Raw genomic sequence first — 21,814 nt, forward strand, 5'->3', positions numbered from 1 at the left:
TTTCTTTTCTGAGCAATCAGAAAGAGATTTTAACTGAGGGACAAAAGTGGGAGCGCTGTCTCTCCCAGATTGAAGCATTTTCTCTCCTCATCTGATCAAAGAGTGTCTGTTGGGTCCCATCAAGGTGAAAAATCTTCCTCTAAACCTCCCCACTAAATGACTACCTTCTCACACTGTCTAGGTCTGTGTGTATGTGTGTGCGTGTGTGTGTGTGTTTTACATACCATCTCAGATGTATTTTTTTTTTTTTTTTTGGACAGGCAGAGTGGACAGTGAGAGAGAGAGACAGAGAGAAAGGTCTTCCTTTTGCCGTTGGTTCACCCTCCAATGGCCGCCATGGCCAGCGCGCTGCAGCTGGCGCACCGCGCTGATCCGATGGCAGGAGTCAGGTACTTATTCTGGTCTCCCATGGGGTGCAGGGCCCAAGCACTTGGGCCATCCTCCACTGCACTCCCTGGCCACAGCAGAGAGCTGGCCTGGAAGAGGGGCAACCGGGACAGAATCCGGTGCCCTGACCGGGACTAGAACCCGGTGTGCCAGTGCCGCTAGGTGGAGGATTAGCCTAGTGAGCCGCGGCGCCGGTCTCAGATGTATTCTTAAGCACTTTCCTGTTTGCAATGTGCGACGGAAATACAAGACAAACCCCAAGGCCTGTGTTAACTGCCTGAAATGGGTAATGAAGGGCTTAGTAGGCAAAGGCTCAGATAACACCATCCATTGATCCCCATCTTGGCTACCTGGTCTCAGGTTTAAAAACAGGAAGAATTTTTACATATTGGTCATCTTTATTTTACAGTATAGGAGCTTTAATGAGCAACAAATAATCAAAAAGTAACCTGAAAGTAAAAGGACCTGATGCCAGGTGAGACAACACAGGTAGCCCTGGCTTAACAGTCATGCAAAGTCCTCTTCCTCAGAATAAGTCTACAGCCACAATTCTAAGGTCTCTGCCGTGGAAGGCAAAGCCCCAGGACTCTACTGCTGCTCTCAGCTCACCTTCCATTACTGCGCTTTGCACCCCTGCTTTGAATCACCCCCTCCTCTCCCGAAGCTCTGAGTCTCCAAGCTATTTCTGATATTTCACAATTGTTCCCGACTGGCATCCACTTATCGTCCAAAGCTCTCTCTGGTGTCACACAAAGGGGCGGGAACCTCTTCTCTTTGCTTGTTCTGCAAACAGGGTTTAGTCTTTCCATGTAAGCACTTGCTAATTACCTGGTAACTTTCTCTTTACTCATTACCTCCCTGAACGGTGCTTTTCTATGGTGTAAAATCTGCTCAATCAGTGCTTTTCTCCCTGAGAGGAGAGAGGGGTTTGCAGCCAGAGCTTTTGTCCCCAGGGTGGGGGAGTCAACTGCACTTACCTTGAGAGGCAAGCTACAAGGTGAGGAAAAAGTCTAACTTGGATGGTGCCAATCTATCCCACGCTCATGCTATGCACCAAGGCCACATAATCCCCAAAGGAGTCCCTGCAGTTCCTTTCCTGCAGGGCAGTGGGAGACGTGGTGTGGATGCAGGAGATTTCCTAGTTCTAGGGAATCCGACTCGTGGGCAGGATTTAGACGGGCAGGGCACACTAGGCGAGGTGTGAAAGAGACACAAGCAAGTGCTAGGACTCTTCATTCTGAATTGTCAGCTTTCAACAGCTGCATGCAAACACATCTAGTTATCAGGTGAAATCCATTGTTGGCTTCTCTTCCCCTTTGCTTCATGGAAGTCCTTTGGGTATAAGACACAGGGCCTTTGTTGTTGAAGAGCACAGAGTGCCAGATTCAGATTTTTACCACTATTTCCAGGCAAGGTGACACAACAGTCACAGGGGAACAATAGTAGAGCTGAAAAACGCAGCCATTCAGCATACAACTGTAACCTTATGTCCTATTTCCAGATCATACTTTCTCAAGTGCACTGTGCATCAAAACTTCTATTCAACTCTACAACTATCTTGCAGACCATACAATTGTTTTGAACTTGCACATGTGTCAACGTGTTCATTTGCTAAGGGTAAACAGTGTCAACAAGTGTTTGATTTGTCACTGGTTTTTAACACAGTAGGAGCTACCTGGAAATCTTCAAGAGGCACTAGCAAGCATAGACTTGTTTATAGGATCAACAGACAATGGACAATGACTCCTTTTCATAAGAAAAAGATTTACTTGCACTCACCAAATTAAGTTTTGCCCAGAATTCCGGTCCTTCTTCCATCTCTCTGAGGCTCGGTGGAATGTACCAAAAGCAAATGTTGGCATATTCAGGCTGAGATTTAAGAACATTTGAAAATCATTTTGTTACTCTAAGATTTATCTTCAAAGGCAAGTCAACAAATAGTGCTTAAACTCTTAGCTAGTCTTTAAGAGTTGTCATGTGTATAGAACTTTGATAACAAATTGAAATCTTACGTAGTAGATATCCAATCTACCTAAATTCTGATAACAGTCTGTTGGAAAATTTTTCTTCTCCATTATGTGCACTAAAGGGTTCTCTTCTCCTTAGGTAAAGGATGATCACACACCAGAAAAAAAAAACCGATAAGAGAGTTGACTCAACCCAGCGCTCACAACAGTTTACACCTGATATACAGACACGCTCCTCGATGCTCTATTCTCTCACCTCACTGATCTGATCCTTACAGTATTTCTTACACTGCCCTATCCTTCCCATGATTCCTCCTATGCTGTCAGCAAACAAAACTGGCCTCTTTTGCCAGCTCCATCTGACCATTGAAAAGCCCCTGTGAGTTGAGAGCACCATGACATGTGTGGCCCTTGTTCAGAAGCACTGCTGGAATCCAAGCACCTGCTGCTTTGGAAAACAAAGGAAATCGCCTTCGCTCATGGCTTTCCAACATCAGAAAGGATGTGAACTGCTTGGGGGCGGGGAGCGTGTGCAAAATGTACATTCTCAGTTCCTGTTTCAGAATGCTCAGAGTCTGATTAAGTCCATCTCAGAAAACACATTTATGAAGCATGGCAGACAGTTCTGAAGTGGGTAGGGCATGCTCTGTGTCCAAGAAACTGATCTAAACTAAGTGGCCGTAGCCCTGTCATCTGCCCTGCTAATCTGTTGTTCTACTGAGATTCTCATTGGGTTAAACAAGAAATAGCATTCTAGAGGCCGGTGCCGCGGCTCACTAGGCTAATCCTCCGCCTTGCGGCGCCGGCACACCGGGTTCTAGTCCCGGTCGGGGCGCCGGATTCTGTCCCGGTTGCCCCTCTTCCAGGCCAGCTCTCTGCTGTGGCCAGGGAGTGCAGTGGAGGATGGCCCAGGTGCTTGGGCCCTGCACCCCATGGGAGACCAGGATAAGTACCTGGCTCCTGCCATCGGATCAGCGCGGTGCGCCGGCCGCAGCGCACCGGCCGCGGCGGCCATTGGAGGGTGAACCAACGGCAAAAGGAAGACCTTTCTCTCTGTCTCTCTCTCTCACTGTCCACTCTGCCTGTCAAAAAAAAAAAAAAAAAAAAAAAAAAAAAGAAATAGCATTCTAGAACAGGCTACAGCCCAAGCCAATACCATAGAGACAAGGCTTTGTCCTCCCTGGGCAAAATCATACAGGCAGTCACAGACTGATCACCATCAGTCACCATCAGTGATCAGATGGTTGGGGGGTTCACAAATTATACACATGGACTTGTATTCAGGAAAAATTTGGGGCCACACGCACCTTCCTCATTTGCTGCTGACAGTATTTGAAGTACTTTCTAGTTTCCACCACAAACACGGGGAAAAGCCAATGTTGTAATAGTCTTCAATAACCATCACAATTCTGCTGCAGTGTCTGCATCATGGGTCAATGTATTCCAAAAAGCAGAAACAGCTATCATCTCATAGCTTAACATCAAGATGAGCACTAAATAGAGTTTTGATTTTAGTGGATTTTAAATCACCCGTGAATGCCCTGAAGTATTTCCAGCTCAACAAGTTCTTGATCTGATCATCCTTTCACCTTTGAAATTTTTAACATTCTTATTAGATTTGACAAAAAAAGAGCCACGAGTCTTCAGAATAGTTAAAAAATGAAGTATTATGTAATTCAACTCAATTTCAACAACACTTATGAGACTACAGAAACGTTGACAAATCTACACAATTTATACTCGAATCTCTGATTTATAATTGATTTGGTTTCTGTAAAACAGAATACACTGGGCTTCAAATTCTCTGATCAATTAATGTGAATCAATCTTTTCAAGTAAAAAGTAACTATGACTGATTTGAAAGTAGAAATAATAGTGATTATCTTTTGCTCCATTTTAGGAATTTAGATCAAAGAGGATCTTTATCCAGATGTCACAAATGTTGGTTATCAATTTATAGTCGCTCAGCTCTAAATACACCCTTTCTTGGTGTCCTACAATAATGGAATTAGACTCCGATATTTCTCCCTTGTGATCTGGTCCAGTCTTGGACCTTTGCAGCAGAGGGTGCTGGAGGGACAATAAAGAAGGGTGACTCTTCTGGGTTGCTGTGCACACTGCCTGGGTTGCCCACCGACTCTTTGCTTCATCTCAGCAGTGCTGGTTACCCCGGGGCCCCTAGCACACCTCCCCCACAGGAGACTGGCAGCAGGTGGGGCCCACAAATGACTTTTCCTTTCACAATCCCCTCAGACGGTTCCCCAGGGGAGTGACGACACACAGACACTTTACCTTGAATGAGTGGTTTGAAGTGAGGTCTCAGGTGTGGGCCTCCCTGCAGTTGTCTTTGGTCAACACTCCTGAGGGTCAAATTCTAGCAAGCCCCACCAATGTGGATCCTCAGTGGCATTTTCTGCCACCTGTGTGTCACAGCTGAGTTCACTGTCTCCAGAGATGTCTGGATTGCAGCTCTGGGTGGGAGGGGCTCCCTCCTTAGAAGCTCTCCCCCAGTCCTTGGGAGGGTGGCTGCCCCCTCTGCTGTCCATTACTGTATACTTTGGGGTCTCTTTCTCTCCTATGAGGCAACCCCACCAGGACTCTAACCACCTGTGAATGTTACACTCTCTAACTTCAGATTGCTATTCAGTTTCTGTCTGAATGATCCCGGATGGATACCTCCTCAAATCTCTTATCACTTTCCATTTCCATGAAAGGATCATAAAATATTCTACAACATAACTATCTGGTATGCTACGCTCTGCACTTCACGAGTTAGGACCTAGGCCCTTTAAATGTGTTGCTTTTAGTATGTTTGTATGTGGGTATTTTTGGTAGTGACACATCTGGGATCCCTTTTGTCTAAACATTCATTTCTAGAATGAAATGGCTTCAGTGTTATGACATTTGAATGTTCCCAGAGCCTTTATGACACTTCATTCCATTGGGAGAAATTTGATGGTCCATTTGGTGAAATTTTCCCAAGGTTTTAAGAATTAGAAAGAACCTGCCTTCTTTGCATCACCAAGAACATAATTAAATTTCTCATGTATCTCCACCTCTGTAGCTTCTACTTTATATTAGCAACTTTCTTCAAGAGGTTGTAAGGCACTAATGAGTATTGTCAGAGTAGAACCACTCAAATGCCATGTAATTTTAATTCACTCCATGTGTGAAAGCATGAAGTTTGTGTGCTGATGGAGCACACTTGGTTTGTGTTCTCCAAAAATCATGACACTAGGAAGGCATAAAAAGGAATTGAAATATCCACTGAGGAGCACAAAGCACCTGCAGCAGCAAGTGCATTGTCACAATCTTTTGAAATTAATGAAGATGTGGGGAAGTGCCATTAAAGAAAAGATGGGTACATTCTATCCTGGCTTTTCAATAGGGAAAGAATAGATACATTACAAGGTACTTTGATGTTAGTTCTAGGAAGGATTGTTGACCAAATAATGTAAGACCACTTGGGAAAGAAAGCAATGGTCACTAAGGAGTAGCAGCTCACATGGCTTAGAACTGTATCCTATTTTTTTAAAAAGAAAAAAAAAATAACGCATCTCCCTTGCTTACCAAGTAATTAGACCTGAACAACAGTAATAAAAAATCAAACCTAGCACTATGCATTTTATAAGTATGAAGGTAGAATCCAGCAGGTTCAATCAATCGTGGAAATATAGAATGGGGAAAAGCTCGCATCGTGGATTTTAGTTGACTTCAAGCTCATAGGTTCTAAATATAAGATTGGAATATTGAAAATGTCCAAAGGCAGCAATGAATAACACAAAAAGGCTGGAAATTGGAACTACAAGGATACAGGCTTGAAATCCAGCTTCTCACATCTCTGCTTGTTCAAGTGTTGAATAATTCTATATTTCTGCTTCTTAAACAATAGAGTGCCGATGATATTATCTGTCCATTGCTTTGGCTTGGTGAGTAAAGATTTATTGATTTTTTTATCTTATTAATTTATTTCCAGTAGTTATAACGTATCTCATGCGCAGCAGTCACTCTATAAGTTCTGGGACTATTATTTGAGCCTATTTTGAGAGAAAGAGATGTTCTTTTCAAGTGGATAAATAGACTCATCCAAATCTGTATTGGGAGGCAGTGCTGTGGCACAGACGGATAAGTGGCTGCCTGAGATACCAGCATGCCAAATCAGAGCACTGGTTCAAGTCCCGGCTGCTCTACCTCCAATTCAGCTCCCTGCTAATGCAGGTAGGAAAGCAAAGGAAGGTGCCCCCTGCCACCCATGTAAGAGACCCAGATGGAATTCCTGGCTCCTGGTTTTGATCTGGCCCAGCCCCAACCATTGTGGCCAGATGGAGAGTGAACCAGGGGATAGAAGATCTCTCTCTCTCTGTCATTCCCTCTCTTCCTGTCACTCTAGCTTTCAAAAAATAAAATAAATCTTTTAAATCTGTATTAGATTTATCACTATATTAATTTCCAGGTGCCATATTTGATGGGAAACATTAAAAAGCTAGAGTACTTGTAGAACAGGACTTAATAAGCAGAATTTTCTGTTATACATATTAGAGTAGGCATTGAGATGAGAAAATGACTTCTGCTATGGATTTGCCTCCAGGGACTCAGAGACCAGTCATGGAGCTCGGTACCAGCACTGAACCTGCAATGGAGTAAACATTGCTACAGAAGAAATTCCTGGTAATCCAAGAACTATTCCTGGCCAAAGGAATACTGCACCTGTAGAGATTAGTGTGGTAAAGGGGACGGCGAGTACTTAGAATGAATAGAGGACAGGGTGTGCAGAGAGAAGGGAACCTGAAAGTGGAGCTGCAAACCACTTCCCTAGGGGCTTCTTCATACACAGTGCCAGGCAGTCTGAGTTTGATGCTAGAGGCAAAGTAGAATCACTGGACAGTCACACTCCGGAAGAGATCTCCCTGGAGGAGCTGTGGGCCAATGGGTTGGCAGGGTGTAAGAATGGGAGACAAGTTGAGAGACCTAAGCGATGATTCCTGAGACAGTGGCTTTGGCAGTAGAGAAAGTATCCGGAATACAGTAAGGGCAAAGGAAAGGGAGACGGAGAAGAAACCCCAAGGTTCGTGCATGAATGGCCTACTGCAGTTTTAATGATCCAGGGGAAGAGGTAGGCTACTGCATTTTCAATTTCAACTTTAGAAATGGTGAGTTTGTCAGAGGGCTTCCATAGCCTTGGAAACTCATGACTGGAGCATAGGGAGATTACTGATGCCATAGACAGGAGTGTCAATTTGTAAAGTCAACAACAGGAGTCACTGTGCACTTACTCCTCATGTAGGATCTCTGTCCTTAGTGTGCTGTACATTGAGACTTAATGCTATAATGAGTACTCAAACAGTATATTTCACTTTGTGTTTCTATTGGGGTGCAAACTGTTGAAATATTTACTTAATGCATACTAAACTGATCTTCTGTAAAAAAAAAAAAAAAAGAAATTATCAATTCCCAACTTGACTCTCACTGGGATTAGACATGACAATAGGTCTGATCTGATTTCATCATCATTTAAAAAAATCATCTATTATTTTTCACTTTATGTTTCTGTGTGGGAGCAAACTGTTGAAATCCTTACTTAATGTAAACTAAGCTGATCTTCTGTATATTAATATAATCAAAAATGAATCTTGATGTGAATGGAAGGGGAGAGAGAGTGGGAAAGGGGAGGGTTGTGGGTGGGAGGGACAGTATGGGGGGGAAGCCATTGTAATCCATAAGTCGTACTTTGGAAATTTATATTCATTAAATAAAAGTTAAAAAAAAAAAGAAATGGTGAGTTTGCATTGCCTGTGGAACCCCAGTGAAGATTCCAAGACACACCGTATATAAACTACTAGCACTCGGGAGCACTTGGGAGTCAAGGATGGCGAGTACCTTGAGGCTATTGATGGCAAAGCTGTGGCTGTGTTTAGACACGCTGGGGAGACTACATGGGCAGAATGAAGGACTGAGAGTGAGAGACTGGGAAGGAATCCTTGAGTGGCTCCTCAGATGATGACACTGGAACAAAAAATCTGGGAAGAAAAAGTTCCCCATAAAGGAGAAAAATTAGAGGAAGAAAGCCATAGAAACCAAGACAAGAGAACACTTCACGATGGGTGGAGTGGGTAACAGTGTAACATGCTGCAGCGTGCAGCAAGATGAAGATTAATCAAGGTGCGTCGGAGTTAGCAATTAAGAGGTTTCTGTGATTTAATAAAACTGTATTACAAGATAACTGTGTGAGATAAATCACAATGTGCTTGATACATATTAATAGTAAGGTTCAATAACTATTAGAACGTGAATAATTAAAGCTACCAGGAAGAGGATGGAGTAGTGAATTCTCGGCCACAGAAAGTGTTGAAGCACAGGCTGACCACCTGTTACAAGTGATCTTGGGAGGGGTTTCCTGCAATGGGCAGGCATTCGACTAGATGTCCTTGAAGATCCTTTTTAACTCTGAAAATCTATGAAACCTAAATAACATTTCCAAGTGAGAACTCAGGAACAGCAAAACAAAAAGTTGAATAATTAGGACTCTCCCAAGAGATGAAAATAAAATATGTGAATGGCAGTATAAAAATGAATATACCTCTAGGAAAATATCTATTAGACCTCAGATCCACCAGAGATAGAGATATGATTTTCAGGGGCCTATGAATAATGCACAATTCATTTGAAATGGTAACTTTCAATCATCTTCAAGAAGATAGGTGTTCTTTTTCCTCTTTTCAGGAACAGATAGTCATGTACTAGGTGTTCTGTTTTGCTGTGTGCATTCAGTGTTTTCAGTGTCCCATTTAGCATTCTTGCTGCTATCTTCTCAACATCAGATCCCCTGACTCAAATATAACACACACTCTTTCACACACACATTTGTTAGCAAAAAAGTGATGCATCAAATTGACACTTGCATGTGAAATTCAAGGTCAAATGCTACTTTATTTCTCAAAATGAAATAAAGAGAAAAGAAGCAAATGCAGATCCCTTAGGAAAATCCAAGTAGTAGGAATTCTGGAAGACCATTTGGGAAGCCACCTTCACTACTCATAGGACAGCTGGCTCCCATAGAGAAAACATCCAGAGACAGAAGGCTGCCTAATGATTTAAAAAAAAAAAAAAAAACACAAAGCAAAACAAACAAACAAAAACCTCAGTTTTCATGACAAGGATGAGAATGTTTGCAGCTCCCTAAGGATGATGGCAAAAGATTCCTGTCTCAGTTTTCTAAGTATTTTGGAAAAGTACACAAATAATTTATTTAAAGATTTTAATATTTCGTTGAAAGGCAGAATGATAGAGAAAGAGGAGAGAGGAAGAGAGGGAGAGAGGGAGGAGAGGAAGGAGAGAGAGAGGGAGAGAGAAATCTTTCATCCATAGAGTCATTGTTCAAAAATGGTGACAATAATCGGGGCTGGCCCCAGCCAGGCTGAAGCCAGGAATCCCATCCAGGTCTCCCACATGGGTGGCAGGTATCCAAGTACTTGGGCCATCATCTGTTGTCTTCCTAGGCTCATTAGCAGGAAACTCGGCCAGAAGTGGAGCAGCAGGGAGCACATACAATGTCTGCCAGTAAATAATTTTTTGGTTGGCTCATCTTTTTCTTATCACATTTTCTCTATGAAATAATCAGGCTGTTTCATAGTGTACAATATCTTCCCTAAGCACTGTAGCTCTTCTTACCAGAAAAAATTAAAGGCATTTCAGGATTGGCATTTTGTCTGGTAGTTGCCATGTTGGGTGCCTGGCTTTGATGTCTGCTTCCAGCTCCTGACTCCAGCTTCCCCCTCATGCAGACCCCAAGAGGCAACAGTGATGGCTCAAGAAATTAGATTCCTACCAAGTACCCTAATCCACAGAGCACAGGATGGAGAAGCCAGCTCTCAGGTTTGCCCTTGGCCCAAACCCTGGCTGTCACAGACATTTAGGAAGCAAACCATCAGGTAGTTGAGAGCACACTTTCTGTCCTAATTCTCTACTTCTCAAATAAATACTTTAAAAAAATTTTAAATATTCAGGGCACTTCAAATTTAAGAAAATGTAGAGATAACTCAAACTGAAGAAAATAAAAAAGTGACTCTCCTTCAACTCAGGACAATCCTATAACTAGTATTTCTCCTTTGTACACTTAAGTATACATCTCTAAAATCTATAGACATCTTCTTAAATAGTTATAGTATAACTGTCAAGCCTAATTGTGATAAATACTTAACATCATCCAATAACCAGTTCATATTTAATATCCTGAAAATACTTCAAGAATTGTTTTATACAGTTTCCTTGTTTAAATTAGGGTCCAATCAAAATTCTAATCCTGCATATGCTTGTTAAGCCTCACTTGATTTGAAGCTAAAGTGATTATCACAAGTCCCTTGTTTATTTTCTTTCATGTCACTGACCCGTTGAGCAAACCAGGTAAGCTACAGAATGTCCATCACTCTAAATCCGTCTTCTTGCTTCTTTGTACTGTTACCAGAAAGTCATTTAAATTCTGCTTTGTCTGGTGTATTTGTAATTTCCTTTGAATCTCTAGTTTTCAGGAACTTTAGATTTTTTTATTGTATTTTTTTGACAGGCAGACTTAGACAGTGAGAGAGAAAGAGAGAGAGAGAAAGTCTTCCTTCCATTGGTTCACACCCCAAATGGCCACTATGGCTGGCTCGCTGCACCAATCTGAAGTTTAAAAATTTATTTCTTTACTTAAAGGCGGGGTTAGAGAGTTATAGAGAGAATAAAACACAGAGGGAGAGTAAAATAGAGAGAGATTTTCCGTCTCTGGTTCACTCCTCAAATAGTCTCAATGGCCAGGGCTGAGCCAAGTTGGAGCCAGGAGCCAGGAGCCAGGAGCTTCATCTGGGCCTCCCAAGTTGATGCAAGGGCCCAAGTACTTGGGCCATCTTTTGCTGCTTTCTCAGCTGCATCAGCAGAGAGCTGGATCAGAAGTGGAGCAGCTGGGACATGAAAAGGCACTTCTGTGGGACACTGGTGTCACAGGTGGCAGCTTAAACTGCTATGCTGCAATGCCAGCCCTGGAACTTACGGATTTTAGTACCTTTCGAATCTGCTGCTTCCTTGTAGACAGGGTGGGAGCCATGGTCTGTATTTTCTGGATCATTATTTCCCACGCCTGTCCATTGAGGATCATCGGATCTCATGAAGTCTCCTGATTTGCCTCGTCCTTGCTCTCTGGTCCTGCTTTCACTGCCACCCCTGCCATATCCCTTATCTCAGGACACGAGCAGGAGCTCTGAAACTGGAAGTCAGATGCCTGTTGACTATGCTTGGAATAACCGTTCAAGGTCTTACTTCGGTCTACCCGACCCCACTAGACAAGTTCTCCATCTCCCTTTCTAACTCCATCACCAGCTGCACCTCTCCCCTTGTTTAATGAACCTCCTTCTGGCTGCTCAGTTACACAGACATCTGCAACTCTGAGCCTTTGAGGTTGTTTGTGGATTGCACAGAATACCTTTCCCTCAAACATCTGCATGGATTTCTGTTTCTCAGCTCAAAGATCACCTTGAAACCCTTTACCCAACCTATCCGAATCAAACAAACCACGGACATCTTAGTTTCAGCATTTCACCTTAGTTACTTCCATTATAATAGTTGTTTTATTCATTTGTATACTAGATTTTCTGTCATAAACCAGTTCTATATTTTTCTTTCTACGATTTCTCAGGACTGGTGTAGTGGCACAGTGGGTTAAGCTGCCTTCTACGACACCAACATCCCATATTGCAATGCTGGTTTGAATCCCAGCTGCTCGGCTTCTGATCCAGTTCCCTGCTAACATGCCTGAGAAGGCAACAGAAGATGGCCCAAGTACTCAGACACCTGCCAATCATATGGGAGACCTGAATGGATTTCCTGGCTCCTGGCTTCAGCCCGGTCTAACTCTGGCCATTACAGTCATTTGGGGAATGAACTAGCAGGTCAAAGAGCTCTTTCTCCCTCTCGTTGTAGCTTTGTCTTTCAAATAAATAACCAAATATATTTTTAAAAATATTTCTCATTACATCATGTTTCCTGTGTATTGATTTGTTTGTATATTGCTTTCACTTTCTATTTGAAGGTAAGCACTGTGAGAGCAGATGTTTTCTTATCTAATATCTGCAGTGTCTGGAACAGTGCCTCACACACAGTAATTGTTCAATAAATCACGCTGAATAAATGAATACCAAATTTAGCTAGATTGTTTACATACAGCACAGATTCCTAGACTGAAGTCTCTAGATGAACTTTACATTATATTAAAAGCTGCTGTAAGCTATATGCTATAACAAGATCCAAGGCATCTTTACACTTTATATTTCTTAAAAAATCAGAACCAAAAAATATTTTCATATTTTCTAACCATATGTTTTAGAAAAAAATATTCTCCAACTCTGTAATCATCTTATTCCTTATAGATACAGCATCCATGGTAGAGATGGGTGTTTGGCCTAGCTGTAAAGTCACTGACTGGGATGCCGTATCCCACAATGAAGTGTTTGCGGTCACATCCCAGCTCCACTCCTGATTCTAGATCCCTGCTAATGTGAACCTTAGGAGGTAGTGGATGATGGCTCAAGTAATTGGGTTTCTGCTGCCCACATGGGAGATTCAGATTACATTCCTGGCTTCCAGCATTGGCCTGGCCAGCCCCAGCTGTTGCGGGCATTTAAGCAGTGAAATAGTGGATAGAAGTGCCCTGTGTGTGTGTCTCTGCCCTCCCCCGCCTCCGCTTCTCCAATAAACAAAATTTTAAAGAGAAAATATAAACAACAAAATGACTTACTTTCCCATTGCTTCAAATCTAATATGTCCCCATTATTTTATAAAAAGTGAAAACTGTACGCATTATTTTGCATTCACTTAATTGATTTTTCACATGCAGGCACCATGACAGCACAGTTGAATATCTACAGTATAATCATTATACAATTTATATATCAAGATAGAGGTCATAATTTATTCAATATTACCCCTAGTAATCATTACCGAGCATTTTAATTTTCAATACTTAAAGGCATGTGTATTCTCTGTGACTCCCACAAAGAAAAAAATACTCACTAATAGAGTAAATTAACATAATGGACTCCAAGAATTAAGCTAATGACTTGTTTCTAAGTCAAGTCTGCAACACAAAAACCCAGGAAATACAACAGATTAGAAAATTACCACCTTCATCAGTGTTGACTGACAAAAACACAAATGCACTTTGGCATTCACTTACTTCCATCAGTAACTTGAATCCTTCTCTTTTCTTGATCTCATCTACTAGGTACCTACAATTAAAAATTACAAAAACATTTACCATCTCCAACCTAAAAGTGTCATGAACATGACTCAGGTATATGACAAAGCTGTTAGACAAGGCTTAGAAATGGAAGCTATAGGTAAGGGTACTGGCGAAAGGAGAGCTGTGCTTTTAGACAGATACCTCTGGGCCTACTGTACTCTCTGGGTCTGAGCAAAAAGATCTTTTTTTTGTAAGATAATCTCCAGCTCACATGTTAGCAGCTGACTTTGACCTCAGCAGAAAAGGTCAAGCGTGTATCTCCAGACATGTGGGTTTCACATCCATATTCTAGATGGGATTTAGCAGATGCTTAAGTTGCCTAGCTGACTTGGAGGAAAGAGTTCATGATGTATAATCCTTGCTTGTTAAAGTTCATTTAAGTGCACCGAAGATAGGCTTCTTTTCTAAGGCTAGCATGGACTGAGAATCATCACAATGTTAAAAGTAGGTGGGCTGTAGCCACTGATGGACATCTACGATGTTATCTTGAACATCTGGGGCAGGGGAATTATCACATTGGAAGCAGAGGGCACAGACAGGTGGGGTGTGGACTGTGACTGAGTAGCAGCCAAAATAACATTAAGCATGTCAAGTACAATAACAGTAAGCCCTCTTCTTTCAGCTTGATTTTTGTGTCTGGAAAAACAGAGGCCCGAATGGTTGGGCTTTGAAACGTGTGACTTGATCATTAGCCTAAAGGAGTTCCCAAAGCTCGACTCAGTGTTTCAGATCTGGGGGTCACATGTCAGGAAGTGTTCAGATGTGCTGACATAAGCGTATGTGTTAGATATTTACTGGGATTTCTCATGCAATATCAAGATAAGAATCAAAGAATGAGGGGAACCTCACCATCAACAGTAAGGACTGGCTTTGGAAATTGTGGTCTCATCATGGGAACTATGGTACCATGATCTCGTCACTAAGCTATATTCAATTAGTATTTAAGGACACACACAGAAAACGCTCACATTTGACCTCAACTCCCAAATCTGTAAAACAGAATGAACACAATCTGCCTTTCTCAATCTGAAAAGTTGTTGTTGGATAATTGAAGATCACACACACACAAATTGGAAACTATAAAAACCATGGAGAGCAGGAGCTATTTTCATTACATCGTTTGCTGAAAGCCGTTGTAGAATATGGATTTGGAATATATTAGTTTAGAAAATTCAGTTCCTTCTTAACAAACTTATTGATAGAGCTTTTCATAGGAGATTATATTGATGTGTGCATAGAAATTATGTCATCTTTGAAACACATATAAACTTATAAAAAGTCTATCAGTATTAGCCAACAGTAGGACTACTTCATTTTGAACACAATGTTGCGATCATACACACACAGATTGATTTAAAAACTCTGATGCTCAACGTACACACTGCTGTACATAAATCATTTTCATGTAGGGTTACATGGCTGCAGAGTTCTTAAGCCTTTAGCACACAACCTGCATTTTGAAAAAAGCAATTCCAATGGTCAATACACACCAGAAAAAGAGGCTCAACATCACTGGTAATCAAACAGGTGCAAATCAGAAAAATACTAACCCATGTTCCCCACACACGAGACCAAAAATAAAAGAGCAGCAACATGCAGTGCTGGTGAGAAAGTTGTGGGAAGCTGCTATAACTCTTCTAAAATTACTGACACTCATAGCTTCTGATCCAGCGAACCACTTTTGAGATGGTGATCCGCTGGAGAATGAATTAGTACAAAGGGTAGACAGATATTACACACAGACACACAGTGTTGTATTTAAAGCTGAGTGTGTGTGTGTGTGATCTCATACAAAATAACCAGAAACAAGGTCAGTCTTGAGAAATTCCAGAATGGTAAAGTAAAATGTACTACAGTGACGAATGTACAATGATGCAGCTATTAAAATGAATCAGTAAGAGGTAAAAAATGAGGTACTGAGAAATATGGATCAGTGAGTCCATTTTAAAAGACATTTTTGGAAAGAAAGCCAGAAGCAATCTGTATCCATGCAGGCATGAACACCGACTAACGTGAGGGAGGCAGAGAGAGGACGTGGTAGACGTGGGTTAGTGATGCTTGACTCTACTCGTGTGTCTGTTTGTGAGGGTTCCTACATGTGGTTGTGAAGATTTTGAAAAGAAATTTAATGAAAGAAAAACTATAAAGCACAAAATTAAAAATATATAAAGCAGTGCTTTTTTGCTTCATAATATTTGCTGAACTTTTTACTTAGTGTAGGGTTAACCTTATGAGTAGTAAGTAGTAAACTGAAAATAGATCTTCATAAAAAATTAAGAGTGTGAATAGGAGAGGGAGGAGGAAGAGGGTTGGAGTGTGGGTGGGAGGGAGGATAGGGGAAGTATTACTATGTTCTTAAATCTGTATATAGGAAATACATGACACTTGTACAATTTAAATAAAATTTAAAATAATAAATAACATATTTTTATATAGAAAGCACAGAAATGGACATATGCGATCTCTGCCTACATGAGGAAAGCTTTGTGAACCATCTGTTTGTCATCTTCACAAATGTATAGGCATGCGCTGGCGCCACGGCTCAATAGGCTAATCCTCCACCTAGTGGTGCCGGGACACTGGGTTCTAGTCCCAGTTGGGGCGCCGGATTCTGTCCCGGTTGCCCCTCTTCCAGGCCAGCTCTCTGCTGTGGCCCGGGAGTGCAGTGGAGGTTGGCACAAGTGCTTGGGCCCTGCACCCCATGGGAGACCAGGAGAAGCACCTGGCTCCTGCTTTCGGATCAGCGCGGTACGCCGGCCGCAGCGCGCCGGCCAGGGCTGCCATTGGAGGGTGAACCAACGGCAAAAAAGAAAGACCTTTCTCTCTGTCTCTCTCTCTCTCTGTCCACTCTGCCTGTCCAAAAAAAAAAAAAAAAAAGTACAGGCGGTTAACTCAAAAACCTTTACCTCGTCTGCACAAGGAGGCCGCACTAATCCCACACACTCCAAGCCTGTGGAACACGTTGTCTCTTCAGAAATCTTGGGAATGACACTAGATTAGAAGATTCGGATGGTTCAGCCAACCATCTGGTGACTCTGGGCAAATTCCTTAGCCTCCCTGAGCCTGCCTCAGTTTCCTCTTGAATGTAATGAAAATTCTAAACAAAATAGGTAAAAAAGCCTGCCCTCACAGAGTGTGTCTCACGAAGCCCCTATGTTTCCTGTAGTCTGTTTAAAACACTTCTGTTGGGGCCAGTGCCACAGCATAGTGGGTAAAGCTGCCACCTGCGGCGCCAGAGTCCCATATGGGCGCCAGTTCAAGTCCTGGCTGCTCCACTTCTGATCCAGCTCCCTGCTAATGCACCTGGGAAAGCAGCGGAATTTGGCCCAAATACTTGGGACCCTGCACCAACATGGAAGATCCAGAAGAAACTCCTGGTTCTCAGGTTTGAGTCGGCTTTTGCAGCCATCTGGGGAGTGAACTAGCTATTGGAAGATCTTTCTCTCTCTGTTTCTGCCTCTCTCTCTTTCTCTGTAGCTCTGCCTTTCAAATAAAATAAATAAATCTTAAAACAAAAACAATCCTGTGAAACTGACTAAAATTGCTCCTGGTGGCAAGGCATTCTAAAAGAGAGTAGAATTATTTCCAGTAAAATTCTGCTTTTTGATAACCATGTAGACCTGGGCTTTGTACTGGGGTCAGCATTTCCACTAATACTGCTATCTGAGCTTGCAGAGCCAGTTCAGCTGAATTCAAGGTGGAGATGATTTGGGGAAAGAGAGAATCTCGCTATTACAATAATAGCAACAATTATCCTTCATAGTATGTCATGGTAACAGTTGTTCACATAAAAGGACTCCACTCTCAAATGAGTTTGAGCACTGCTAAGTACATCAATTAAATGGCGTCTGTCTATAATTAGAAGTGCACCTGATTTAATCCATGAGTGTATTTCTGGAGCTGATTGTATGGGTCAGCATTGCCACCAGGAAACAGGTGTTTTCTAGCATTTTAGCCAGCCATGCTGAGGTCTCCTTCAAGTTCACTAGATGGCTACCACAACTCCACACATGTTGTCCTTACAGCAGTGCCCCAAGAAGGAACAGAGGGGACTAGAGTACTACCCACTACTCACACCTCTCTCTACTTAGGTAACAATATGTCCCCCAGAAGTGTTCACAGAGTTCTAAACCAATTACTGGTAGAGGAGATTGGCTAACCGATGTTCTCAGATGCAACATTGCGACCTGAATGAAATCAGTGTCCTATTGGCAAGGAAGAAGAGAGAATGGTTGTTGGTTGCACAGTCAACAGTGTCTACTTAATAGTTAAAGCAAAGCTTAAAGTATTTCTACATAATAGGCCTTCTCAGAGACTTTAATGTACTAACAAGCACTTTGAGTTTTCCAAGAGAAGAATAATAGAGGAGTTAGCATTTTCCAAACATATTTCACCATGGAATCATTTCTTGAAAGGTCATTTATTAAGAGCTCATGGAAGCCTATTACTCCACAGAGCTCAGGTTTGAAGTGGCTTCTTCTGCAGGGTTGCTTCACCTCCTCTTTAATAAATGCTGGAGTGAAATGAGATGGTGGAGGGACTGCAAATAATTTGGGGGTCACCACTGTCTACATTTATGGGGATGAGCCTTCACAACTTTTTCCAGTATATATGAAATCAGCCTAAAGACAAAATACATTTCAAAATGTACTGTTAGAGGACGGCGCCGCGGCTCAATAGGCTAATCCTCCGCCTGAGGCACAGGCACACCAGGTTCTAGTCCCGGTCAGGGTGCCGGATTCTGTCCTGGTTGCCCCTCTTCCAGACCAGCTCTCTGCTGTGCCCAGGAGTGCAGTGGAGGATGGCCCAAGTGCTTGGGCCCTGCACCCGCATGGGAGACCAGGAGAAGCACCTGGCTCCTGGCTTTGGATCAGCGCAATGTGCCAGCAGCAGCACTGGCCATGGCAGCCATTGGAGGGTGAACCAACAGCAAAAAGGAAGACCTTTCTGTCTGTCTGTCTGTCGCTCTCATTATCCACTCTGCCTGTCAAATAAATAAATAAATAAATAAATAAATAATAAATAAAAATGTACTGCTAGACTGTAGGACCTAGGAAAAATATGTGCCTTCAGTTGTGGAACAATGAAGAAACCACAAAATCTCTGAAAAGGCATGCAGGTAAATAGACTGAAAGCAACAATAACTCCTTAAAACTTGTCTTTGCCCCTCTCACTAAGGTAAGCATTAAACAGCAGAAAGGGAAAAATACACATTTGCAAAAGTTATCACCAGTCCATCTGGGGCGAAGTCCATACTAATAGTCTGTCTTGTTCCTGACATACATTGATGATCATCTTGTTCCAAAACACTTAACAGTGTGATTCAACATTGGAGACTCGCAAGTCTCCAATTTGTTGCATGAGTTCATTTAATCTTTTTGGGATGTCATTTGTCCTTCTATTCAACATGCTTTTATTTCTAAAACATAGCCATTTCAGACTCTTTCTCAAGTCACCAATCACTTAGTCTCCTGGACTACATGATCCTCCCAGTGTCATCTTCTCGTTAGGAATTTCTCTGGATGGACACAGTGGGCACCCATCTCAGTAGCACTGAGAACTTTCCACCTGCGTGCTGTATGCTCTGCAAACAACAGAACACATCCTGTAGCCTGTGTGATTCATCACGGACATCCACGTACTCTACTCTACTGTAATTGTGATTTTTCTAAAAAAATGACCAGAATAAAGAAACTAATGAAAACACGGTGCTCCTACAGTCTTCTAGACTCTGTCCCTCTTGTCAGCTGGGAAAATACACTAGCACAAGAGTGCCATGGTGCAACAGTTCAGCTTTTCCACATGGATGGCAATAAAATCCTCAGTATTTGTGCAAGTCTGAAATGAATGCTACTCAAGAGACTACAGATATTGTGTGTCAAAAGACTAGAAAAATGACGCACTGGAGACAGAGCAAAGTTGCAGAGGGGGAACCCTTGAGCTGCTTGTGGTTATTGAAAATCCTCTCTCTCTCTCTCTCTCTCTCTCTCTCTCTCTCTCTCTCTTTCTCTCTCTCTCTCTCTCTGTCACACACACACACACACACACGATTCCTCGAGTCCTGCTTCAAAGAATACCCCTCAATGAGTATCCATGTAAGGTGCATGCTACAGCAGAGGCCCATAAGGTGCTCCCAGCAACAGGTAAACTTGACTATTGGAAAATGTTTTCCACGTTTCTAAGCAGGTATCCGAGAAGCAGAGCACCTGCTTTGTGCCAGAAGGAGTGGTTTTAACTCTCAGCCCTCTGGGCTTCAATTACGCTTAATAATCACACGTTGCTTTAGGCTGTCAATGTCACTGAGTTTCAAACAACCAAAGGGAAAGTGATTTTAATTATTAATACACTTCTGGAGGGAAATGCTCTCTCCTCCGTTGGAATGACACTGTCAAATGGAAATGATGAAAAGCCTTAGAGGTGTTCTAGACACTAATTTTTTTTCCTTCTTGCTGGATTTCTAACACACAAAATTAGAATCTTTGTCTTCTTAAAAGTGTCTGTCCTGACTTTCCCAGAGGAAGAGGGAGAGACCCATCTGATCAGGGCAGGGATCCATGGTCTTTTAAACTCTGGTCTTCAGAAGCTGGAATTGAGGTCTCACTGGGCCTGTGGCCTGCAACGCCAGCACCCCTCTGGGCTGCTCTGCTTCCTGCATGTGGGAAGGCAGATGGCTCAAGTATTTAGGTCCATGTCACCATATGGGAGACTGGGATGGAGTTCTTGGTTCCTGGCTTCAGGCTGTCCAGCCCCAACTGTTGCCATCTTTCAAGAAGTGATTCAGAAGGTGAAAGATTCCCTCTCTCTCCCTCCCTCTCTCTCTCTTTCTCAATTCAATGCCTGATTTTTTTTTTTTAAAGAAAGCAAGCCTTGTCTTTAGATCTCAAGGGAAATATACAAATTTCAAAATAAAGTTCCACTTATATTCAGAAATATGAAAACCTTGTTTCTCTGGAATTGTGCAATCTTGACTGTAATAGAAGAGGGAAGAGTTGTACAACTTTTCTGGTATTTCAAAGACCTTACCTGGGGTCTGAAACTCATATCTAAGCTACAATAGATATGGAGTACACACCTAGAATGCCAGTAACAGATATGTACCCCAAATAGTGACACAATCAAAGCTTTGCTTTGATAGAGTTGTTATTTACTGTAGGAAATCATACTTGGACATAAAATAATGGATAATCTGACCTGGATATTATGCCACATACAACCTTCTCATGAATGACAATTATTTTTATTTGATAAACTCTGAAGCAATAGGCCATAGGTCAGTGGGCTGGAGGAGAAATGGCATTTTAATTCATCAGTCAGTGGTTTGAACTGATTTTGTTGGCTCACAAAATTAGTGGCATTCTAGAACAATGTTCTAGACCATATTAGCTAGCTGAGGATGGCCCGTGGTTAAATAATCAGGAATTTTGCAAGCTACGATTGCCTTCAATGGGACATGATGGGAATATTTACACCATGGAAATTGGCAGACACTACAAACTGGGGCTTTTTTCTCCTCCTGAGAGCTAATTTAAGCAAACAAAGTAGATCCTAAAATTGGGAAAATATTCTAACTTTCCTAAAAAGTAAAAAAGCTAAGCAAACAATGAATTTGATAAAAAAAATAAGACCATGAAAATAAAGCCTTTCTTTGCTAATTTATTATAATTCTCAATTCTCAGTGAAACTGTTGTCAAATTTATAATTTTACATTCACTCCAACTGACATGCCTAAAAGGACTTTGTCCTTTCTCTTGGCATTGGGAATGGAGAACAGGATGACTTTGCCTAACCCCAGGAATACACTGTTGGATATCGGGAATGTGGAAAGTTAACGAAAACAAGAAATTATTATGAGATACAGCATGAAAGAAGGATTATTTTTCAAATATTTAAATATAGGTCACAGAGTCTAGTGATGCTCATGGAAATGTTAATTCCACTCAATTCAACATGACAAACATTTATAAACAATGAGCATTTGTTGAATTGAATCAAAACGTTAACATTTAGCCTCCTGTGATATTTCTCTGCAAAAATTAGAAAGTATCCTTAGACTTTAAACTAAATTCCACCCTGAGATGAATGCTAACTTCATAACAAATACGTTCATAAAATATTTATATCCCTAGTCTTATTTCAAGACACCTGTCATTGAATTGCTTAGCAGCTTAGACCAAAAAAAAAAATGCAGAAA

The 21,814-nt window shown here is 41.9% G+C and overlaps 1 protein-coding gene across 4 annotated transcripts in view; it reads right to left on the minus strand.

Annotated features, from left to right (window-relative positions):
• GADL1 (glutamate decarboxylase like 1) overlaps positions 1 to 21,814 on the minus strand; it is a 199,150-nt gene that overhangs the window by 58,111 nt on the left and 119,225 nt on the right. For all 4 annotated transcript variants that reach the window (XM_070072897.1, XM_070072898.1, XM_070072899.1 and 1 more), the window contains 2 exons: positions 13,558 to 13,609; positions 2,167 to 2,256 (listed from right to left, as the gene is read on the minus strand). In XM_070072897.1, coding sequence (XP_069928998.1) covers positions 2,167 to 2,256; positions 13,558 to 13,609 — 142 coding nt within the window. The remainder of the gene's footprint in view (positions 1 to 2,166; positions 2,257 to 13,557; positions 13,610 to 21,814) is intronic.

The sequence above is a fragment of the Oryctolagus cuniculus genome, chromosome 4, assembly GCF_964237555.1.
Source record: "Oryctolagus cuniculus chromosome 4, mOryCun1.1, whole genome shotgun sequence".
Taxonomy (NCBI): domain Eukaryota; kingdom Metazoa; phylum Chordata; class Mammalia; order Lagomorpha; family Leporidae; genus Oryctolagus; species Oryctolagus cuniculus.